Raw genomic sequence first — 9,292 nt, 5'->3', positions numbered from 1 at the left:
TTAAAACCTGTTCAGCCACACCAAGTGCCCCGGAACATGGAAGCCATGCCTGCTCAAGAGGACGAGAGTACAACAGCGTATGTACGTTTAGCTGTGATGATGGGTACACCATCAGCGGGTCACATTCACAACTGTGCACCACAGATGCAGATGGTGACATGATCTGGGTTCCGAATGAGTCACCGACTTGCAAAGGTGTGTGGATGGAACTTCATCATTATGAACATCTTCCTTCAAGTTTTTTTTTTTTCGATAATATTCACTGCAGGCCCATAAGGTTATAGAAACGTAGTATAATCCCCTTACTGCAGATGATGCTACCATTGTGGTTGTGTGATATACATTTTATACTTTATTCCTGAAAATTCCATTATATTATATTTAATCCCCTTATATGCCAATGATTCCACAGATTAAAGATAAGCCGTGACCAAATAGGAATGTGTTTTACATGTTAACATTTCTGTTCATATGTTCTAAATCCTGGAAGTATCTATCCAGTGCACAAATAATTGGGTATCTTATTATAGTGTGTGCTTGGAGATTCATTTCATGTATAACAAGCCTCAAACCTTTATGAACAGAATAACCACGGCAGCATATCACTCTCAATGTCTAGTGTGTTATGATCAGCAAGACATTTAGTGATTTTAGTAAATACAAATGTTTCCGAATCCTCTACACATGTTTGCATTTAGAAATGGTTAAAAATTCGATTCTGTGTGTATCTTATGTAGGGTTATACACGCTGCCTGCTGAATGTGGTTAAACCTAGTCAGTTTTCCTTGGACCAATCAGTATGAACGATTACTACGATTTTTAAAGTTCAATGACATCCAAAGGACATCATATAATTTGGATTTTAGATTTTATTGAAATTGCAACAGCGCAATACACGTGGGACACAGGCGTCTATTGTACCCATTTTTTACAATTGGGTGGGGTGGGGAAAGTCGTGCTCCAAGGGCACAAGATCGTACAGATTCGAACCCGTGACCCCTGGGTTCTGAGTCGAAAACCTGCCGTTGCACCACACGACCCTACATCATATATGATATTGAAATGTACCATATTACACTGCCAATTCCATCACTAGATACACAAGCTCCTCAACTGACCTGCCCTACTGGCATCGAGACGATCCGTGCAGCTGAGGGAAAAACAACTGCATTGGTGTCCTGGGACGAACCAACCGCAAGTGACAACTCAGGGGAGCTAATAACACCTGTACAGACAACAAACATCGTAAACAAGCAACACCGTTCAGCAGGCTACTATGACATCAGATACGAGGCTACTGACAGTGCTGGGCAAACTGCAGACTGCATCTTTGGCGTCAGAGTAGAAGGTACATGGCTACATTCCTACAATATCGCCAAACCCCTAGCCAAGAAGTCAAAGAGATATAACTTCTTTACTGTCAGGACAATTAACCTCTGGAACAGTCTTCCAGCGGACGTGGTAGCAGCTGAGACTGTCAATGCCTTCAAATCCTGAGACAAGACACCTTCTGGAAGGGTTTGTGTGCGCCCACATTGACTCTGGACTTTTAGTTTATTTATTTTTATTTACATTGTTTACAAATAGAACTTACAGACAAAAGACTCTTTCTGTTATGTCAATAGTCAATAGTCAATAAATGTGCAATAGGGAGATGCTCTAAATAAAGTCATATTTTTGCGCCTAATTGCAAAGACATTCACAGTGCAAGCTTGCTAACGATATGTTCATATCGATACCTGTATTTAGAAGTTAAAAATTAACTTTTCTTGCCTTCCCCAGTGGTCTCCTGCAGTCTCAACCAACTGTACCTACCCATGGGTACCTTTGAGTGTGACGATAATCAGTTTATTTGGGGCTCAACGTGCTCCTTTCAGTGTTCGTTGGGGTACGGGCTGAGTGGGCAGGAGGACACAGAATGCCAGGAGACTGGACTGTGGCAAGGAGATGTTCCCTCTTGCAACGGTAAGCTTTCTATTTCACCATTCAAATGTTATAGAGTCCATTCCAAGTCACCGCAAGGGTTGTTATTGTCATTATTTAGAAATATTTTCAAAAGAGATTTGATACTTTTGAAATGTTTTGAATGTGTTTTCAGATAAATATATAATAAATATTTGTAAAGTTTTGTAAAATAGAAATATTCATGATGTAGAATCTTAAGATTTCCAATAGTTTTTATGAGTATTTCTAAAAGTGAAAGAATCACACGGATGTTTAGAAATGATTTTAAATAAAGAGATGTTTGTGCAGTTACTTTCAAAATATTGGTAAATTATCTAATTGAATTCAAATAGATTAATATTTTTATATTCAATCTTTGACAAAAAATTTAGAACTATTGTCAGTCAGATATTCTTTTTATTAGAAATTTTTCAAAATTATTACAAATATCATTTTAAAACCCTTTTGGTGACTTTAAATGGACTCTAAAATTTACTATCATTACGAGTCACGGGCATCACAACATTGACTTTCCCTAATGTACACGTATTTCCCACAGCTTTATCGTGCCCTGACTATTCTGTGCCAGAAAATGGCGAAGGACTTCATGGATGTACAGATGCAGCATTTGGGGAGTTTTGTCAGATCAGCTGTGCTCCTGGCTATGATCTGCTGGGTCCTTCCACGGCAAGGTGCTTTGCATCTGACGTCGGTGTAGAAGAGGGAGTATGGGACAATGTAAATTCAACTTGTCTTGGTAAGCGCTGCTCATTTGTGTTCCACTAGCATGAAATGCAATTCACGCTACCGCCGCTGTATTTACAATCGATTTGATATCAATAAAGCCAGCAGCTACCGTTGACAGTTAATGCACTTTAATTGTATGTTCATATGTCCATATGCCACGACTATCGTCTCATTATAATGCTCTATATACAGCTTCCTTCCAAAATAAGGCTCACCCTACTTACAAATAATTATTTAGTTAGTGCTCGGTGCTGGAGGCCCTTCCTGTCTCATATCTTGAGGCTTGCTAGCGATAAAGCACCCTGTATGGGAACTATTAACGTAGACATGTCAATACTTGAGTCATATTTGACTAGATAAAGTACAGCCAGCCTGCTGATACATTTCTTGATTCTTTATGACTCTTTACGAGTTTTGCCCTCTTTGTAAACAGTGAGGACTTGCCCAGCGATGTACTCTCCAAATCACGGCAGCATCAATGACGAATGTGATGGACAGGAGGTTCCATTTGGAACTGAATGCCACTTTTCCTGTGATGAAGGCTATCGGCTCAGTGGATCAGACACGAATAATTGCTTGGTAGAGGGAAGATGGGAGCACCCGACGCCATTCTGCATAGGTTAGTCGTACCGACTCGTACGTGTATAACTTTTGTCTGTCCTGGATTATATTTTGATTGACACAATAGATACAAAATAGTTTTATGATTCGTCAAAGGTCATTGAATTGAATGCAAAGTATATAAAATTGAATATGTATGTATCGATTACAGCAGCATCAATGCCGTGTTGATTGTCCTGACTTAGTCCATTCTATTTCTCTAAGCACCTCTGTCTTCCTTGATGTTCTGGGAATCCTGGGCCTGTTCCCCGACGTCCTGGGCTAGTTGGTCTCAATTTTGTCAAGGTCAGCCAACACACGTGCCCTGCTTTTCAGCAAATGAGCAAGATATCTAATTTGTGTCTAAAGCGGTGCCATTTTACTTGCAGCGAAAACGTGTCATGCTAGTGAGCTTCCCACACCAACACATGGCGTCAAAAGTGGCTGCCCCAATGAAGAAGAATACTACGGAACAACATGTGTGCTATCCTGTCTGACTGGTTATCTACCAAAAGAACATGCTCAGGTCACCTGTGAGGACAGCAAGAATGCGACACAAGGAGAGTGGGACGACGACAAATTTGCCTCCTGTGAAAGTGAGTTCAAGCTCTATTACTTTCGAAATAAGTGTAGCAAGTTGTGTTGATGAATGTGCTAAAAAGTCCAAGAAAGGTCTTTTTTTAAGACCTTGCCTTTTGAGTGACTGACTTTCTGTCGGGTTTATTTAAGAAAATATGTACAGTCACTTTAGTAATTTAGCACATGGTGAAATTAAGCATGCATGATGGACCTGGACAAAATTGAGGCAACATTTTAAAGCAATCTAGCGAGCTAACCTTTTGCTTTCTTTTACAGTTGTGAAATGTCCAGCTCCAGAGAGGCCAGGAAATGGATCGATAGAAAGGTGTCAGTATGACAGTGAGGAAACCGATCTGACCACTGTTCAGAAGTACAGCACCGTCTGCAGCATGGCCTGTGACGAAGGCTTCACTGTCACCGGGGGGACACTCAGGCGCACCTGCACAGAGATGGCAACCTGGGATGGTAGTGAACTACAATGTGAAGGTAAGGCAAAACAAACAACTTTCATTGTTAGCTTGAAAGATCATCTGTGTCGGTAGAAATCATTCTGCAACAAGTTTAAACTGTAATTTCCAACACAAAAATTGGACTTCGCCAAATTTTTGAATGTACAACACCACATCCCAGCGGTGGACTGCTCACTCCTTGATAAAACCTGGTGTTGTACAGTCGAAAACTTGGGTAAGGCCAATTTTTGTGTCAGAAATTACAGTTTAAACTTGTTGCAGAATGATTTCTTTAACAATACAGATAAGCAGAACTTTAATTGTTAGTTCTATAAACCCCTGTATACTCGGTATACGAATATCTGCAGGTACAAACTTGCAAATGATAAGTAAATATCTATCAATGCAAGAACTGATGCCAGAGCATGGTATGGATGTAATGCTTTTGCTCAACACATGTTCGAAGAAACCAGACTCCTGCTGGTTCCCTTGATCGTCAACAATCAAAGGAGAAGTTTTTCCAATAGTATATGTGGTATGCATTTATATCCAATCATGGTAGAACTTAACAGATTTAGAAGAGGGTCAAGAGATAGGGGAGAAACACTGGGCCTTAAGCGTAAACACGAACCATCCAAAATATATTTTAGTAAATAAATAAATAAATAAATGTTGTTGTTGTTTTCAGACATCAGCAGTCCACTGCTGTACTGCCCAGATGATCAACTGTACTTCACAGAACAGAGAAGGATATCGCACGATCCAGATTGGTCATGGGAACCAGTTGAAGTGCGGGCATCAGCCTTTATTGATTACACTTTGTCTCTTAGTTTTCAATTGGAAAGGCCAAAAAAGATTCTCGTAACTACATCATGTAAAATTTCATAGTATATGTTTCAATTACATGTAAGTCTGATGTTGAATGTTACTAACATGTAATTTTATGCATTTCTGCAGGCGACCGATCGTGGACTGACACATTATGCAACTTTATCAAAGATCAATGCAAAAGTGGTAACAGAAAAACCGCAAATCCTCTCAGAGGGCGTCCACATCCTTGAATATGGAGCTGTAGATGAAGCCGGCCTAACTTCCACCTGTAGCTTCAAAATCACTGTCCAAGGTATTTTGCTGAACATACATGAAATACAGCAAGTTGCCTTTATGATCTTACAAACATACAATTCACTCATACAATTTAAATTTAGGAGTGTGTATCTTTACTATCTTTGTTCAGCAGGTAATGTTACAATATTTGTGGATACATCCATAAAGTCTTCTATTGGTTGTGCCGACTTCTTTCAAGAGTTAGATATCAACGAAAATGAACTAAACATTTCATCGTCTTTGCACGAGATAAAATGTTTTACATAATGATACTGGTGATGATTAAATCTGATTCAGTTTTCTCTCTCCTTTCTTTACACAGTGACCAGATGCCCAGTACTTCTCCCACCATCCCCACCCTTTGGGAAGTTGGACCTCGTGGTTGGTAAAGTCAGCTGTAGCAGTGCCGTGTATGGATCCCAGTGTAGACAGTCATGCAACAGTGGGTACCACATGACTGACACGAAAGATGCGCTCCTTAATTGCACCAGAAACAGTGACTCAACAACGATTGGTATTTGGGAAGGAACTGTTGGCATCTGTGAACGTGAGTAGCTATGAAACTAATTTGATACGAAATCGCTACGTTATGCTACATTCATCACTAGTACTGGTTTATCGAGCTATTTTTAGATGGATAGAAAGGCAACATCACACAAAGCAAAATAATTAACAATAGTGACATTGAAATGTTGACAGTAGGGATTATGAGAATAATCAATGGACGTGGCCATGTGTTGCAGACACAAGTATTTTATGGAATACCTAATATAGCACAATTACAAAATATCCATGTTGTCTTTCATTCATTTGACCCAATGCTCCTTATAACATGCTGAACTATGTTTATCACAGTATGTTTCCTGGACAGAAAACACATTATTGGGAATGATTACTGTACTTGGGGCTTCCTAAAGCAGAATGGTTTATACATAACAGTGTGGGTGTTTTCAAACAGTACAATATCACAGCTTATGAATGCTATGAAATAGATGATTTTCTGCTTTTTCTTTCACAGCAAATCAATGCACTGTTCCTGATGTTCCAAATGGCTATGTGTCAGGATGCTCTTCCAAAGTAACGGGCTACAAGTCTATCTGCCAGTTCCAATGTAATAGTGGCCACAAGAGTCCAAGTGGTAAAGTGTCAGTCAACAGTCGCTGCCAAGCGGATGGATCTTGGACAGTACCTTCTTTCGCATGTGAAGGTAGGTAACTCTTAGTATCGATTTCGTAACACTAAACAATGTAAAAATGTCCGAGGTGAATCTATCTATATATTTTAATCTTGCCTTTCTAATATTTTTGATGATCGAAAATGTTTTCGATAGACACATCTCTGATGTATCCACATAAAGCTATGAAATGACGCTCTTAATAAAAAGTCGTCCAATGGCCAATGAAGACATGCACACAGCAAATCCGTTTGCACTTATGTTTAATTCACATAAAATTGTATTCTTAGTTACGCCAAAAATAATCACTCAAGCAACTGGATAAGATTTTGAAAATCTTATCCAGTTGCTTGAGTAATTATTTTTGGCGTATCTTATTACCTGGATGTCTAACCTTCATCAATGTATTCTTAGTTATTAAGCATGAGATACCCGTGACAAAAAGACTTATGGCATTCACGTGCGTTGTTTGTGTGAATCCCCACAGAGGTTTTCTGCAGCGCATCTTTCTCCTTGACGAACGGACAGGTCAGCCCATCACAGTGCGGCAACAGCACCTCACTCCCCTATGGCACCCTGTGCAGGTTCTCCTGTAACAATGGCTTCTTGGTACAAGGGCCCATCTTCAAGCAGTGCCTTTCTGACGGCACATGGAGTGATGTACGGAACACCAGCTGTAAAGGTACATCCAAAACGGCTTTTTGAATTTGATTGAATACGTGTAAGTATTGTCATGAACATTAAATTTGCCTCTTTATCGTATGGACAATAGCTAATTACTGGTCATCTATCTGTCCTAAAATGATACACAATCCTTAAGGAGAATTTACCATCTAAGTATAAACATTTTATTGACGTAAATGTTGTTCTGATGTTTTAGGTGTTGAATAGCATAAGCTAACAAAACATTTATTTTCAGCCAATCCAAACTTGATTATTATGGTGATTTTTTTCCGGCCACGTTTGTAACTTTCAGATCAAGAGGCACCTCAGTTCACAGTACCCTGTCCACAGTACATTGATTACAATGCCAGAAGTGGCACAACCACAGCTGAAGTACCATACATGGAGCCAGTGGCAACTGACAACTCTGGAAATGTTAGCATGCTGAAGTGAGTGAATAACATTCCATGACTACTCAAACTTCTTTATGAATAGAAAACCGTTATTCTGAATGCTTTTGTAGAAAGATTTGATCATTGACTGTCAGTTAATCAACCATAAAACAGAATTATCTGAAATGCCATTACTTGATTATTGTTTGTCTATAATTGATGCCGCTGGAGAAGGCAGATGCCCAGAGTGTCTGGGTTTCAGATTCGCAACCTGTCATCCACCTTAAACAAATTCACGCGAAGGCTACCGTGTCAATTGACACGATCACCATCCTCGATCTGTATTTGTATCTGTACTATGTATCTGTACTATGTATCTTAATTCGAATAAAAATAATACGAGTGGTTGCCATTAAAAAAGAATGATAATTTGAAATATGAAGTTTACCATATATGATATACGTAACACATAGCTTGGTGTGTATTAACCCTAAAAGCACCATTGACAAATTTGTAAGAAGGAATTTACCTACATTTCTATTTAACGTTATTTTGTAGAAATCCAGAAAACTTGGGGCCTGGCAGTACCTTCCCCGAAGGAACCACGAGGATAACATACACAGCCATGGATGCGACCGGCTTGGCGCGACAATGCGTTGTCTACATTCGTGTCAATAGTAGGTTTCTCGTTTGTTGCCATCTCTTGTAAATCTTTTTAAATGTCTTGCGGATGGCTCTTTTCATCAAAAGTGTGTGGACCTTTATCGAAGGAGGTCGATTATCAGATTGGAAAACAATCTTAATTAAAACATGGTGCTGTGCGAAGCTTCTGAAATACAAAGCTCTCCATAAGAAAATATTAATTCCATGCAGATGCACGATGAATGATTTCTATCTATATTTCAGTACACAGATGTCGGCGTCTGCCTGCCCCACTGTGGGGGTCGTACGACAGCTGCCCGGTGGACACACCACTAGGGTCATCCTGCAGCTTCAAGTGTAACGAGGGCTACGTTCTCAACGGTCCCGACACCCATACATGCGAGCTTGATGAGTTCGGAACAAGCTTTTGGTCAGGAAATGAAACAACCTGTGAAGGTAAGGGCTTTCACTAGAGTAATAGAATAGAGGTGATTTATTTACTTTTAGATGTAATGACGGGCATAGTAGTAGGCATTCATCAGTCCCGCAAGACTATGAATAGTACAGATTTCACACAATGTATTTATTGTTTGTTTTAACGCTTTTTAAGCGTCTTTCTGAGTCAAGTCTATTTTGTTCCCTCAGTTGTAAACCATTCTTAACGTCCTGTTTCCAAAGAGTTCTGTTTGCTGCAAGTGTCTCTCATGAACACATATAGGTTGAGGTCCTGATCAGGGACGACGACAATGTATGTGTGAATTACTGTAAGTAAAATCGAATGAAGAACTGGTTGAAGTATACAAATATATCCAAAATTGAAAGTAACGTTACTTCATTATCTTTTGTCATTCCAGCCATCACATGCCCAGCAGTCCAAACAAAGGCAGCTGTCATCAAATCTGGCTGCTTCTCCGAGGCTCCACAGTCAGAGAGATATGGCACAACCTGCCAGTTATACTGTCCGTACGGGCACGCTGGTGTGGGGGAAAGTAAGG

At 39.8% G+C, this 9,292-nt stretch overlaps 2 protein-coding genes across 2 annotated transcripts; both read left to right on the top strand.

Annotated features, from left to right (window-relative positions):
* Positions 1-2,730, top strand: LOC136439533 (E-selectin-like). Its single transcript, XM_066434951.1, has 4 exons — positions 1-195; positions 1,097-1,348; positions 1,783-1,965; positions 2,504-2,730. Exons 1-4 carry the CDS (start codon positions 159-161, stop codon positions 2,728-2,730), a joined length of 699 nt encoding a protein of 232 aa, XP_066291048.1. The 5' UTR covers positions 1-158.
* Positions 2,731-3,141: 411 nt separating this feature from the next.
* Positions 3,142-8,364, top strand: LOC136439532 (P-selectin-like). Its single transcript, XM_066434950.1, has 10 exons — positions 3,142-3,310; positions 3,681-3,887; positions 4,147-4,356; positions 5,008-5,108; positions 5,277-5,442; positions 5,749-5,973; positions 6,445-6,633; positions 7,088-7,282; positions 7,577-7,712; positions 8,214-8,364. Exons 1-10 carry the CDS (start codon positions 3,142-3,144, stop codon positions 8,362-8,364), a joined length of 1,749 nt encoding a protein of 582 aa, XP_066291047.1.
* The last annotated feature ends 928 nt before the right edge of the window (positions 8,365-9,292 follow it).

This window comes from Branchiostoma lanceolatum, chromosome 8, assembly GCF_035083965.1.
Source record: "Branchiostoma lanceolatum isolate klBraLanc5 chromosome 8, klBraLanc5.hap2, whole genome shotgun sequence".
Taxonomy (NCBI): domain Eukaryota; kingdom Metazoa; phylum Chordata; class Leptocardii; order Amphioxiformes; family Branchiostomatidae; genus Branchiostoma; species Branchiostoma lanceolatum.
Note: the sequence above shows the minus strand (reverse complement) of the source record. Positions and strands in the feature narration are given on the sequence as shown.

Excerpts from the sequence above, each read along its gene's own strand:
- LOC136439533 (XM_066434951.1), top strand. The coding sequence starts at position 159 with ATGATCTGGGTTCCGAATGAGTCACCGACTTGCAAAG. Across the intron at positions 1,349-1,782 it reads CTTTGGCGTCAGAGTAGAAG|TGGTCTCCTGCAGTCTCAAC; the intron begins GTACATGGCTAC and ends TGCCTTCCCCAG. Across the intron at positions 1,966-2,503 it reads AGATGTTCCCTCTTGCAACG|CTTTATCGTGCCCTGACTAT; the intron begins GTAAGCTTTCTA and ends TATTTCCCACAG.
- LOC136439532 (XM_066434950.1), top strand. The coding sequence starts at position 3,142 with ATGTACTCTCCAAATCACGGCAGCATCAATGACGAATGTGATGGACAG. Across the intron at positions 3,311-3,680 it reads CCCGACGCCATTCTGCATAG|CGAAAACGTGTCATGCTAGT; the intron begins GTTAGTCGTACC and ends TTTTACTTGCAG. Across the intron at positions 5,974-6,444 it reads AACTGTTGGCATCTGTGAAC|CAAATCAATGCACTGTTCCT; the intron begins GTGAGTAGCTAT and ends TTTCTTTCACAG.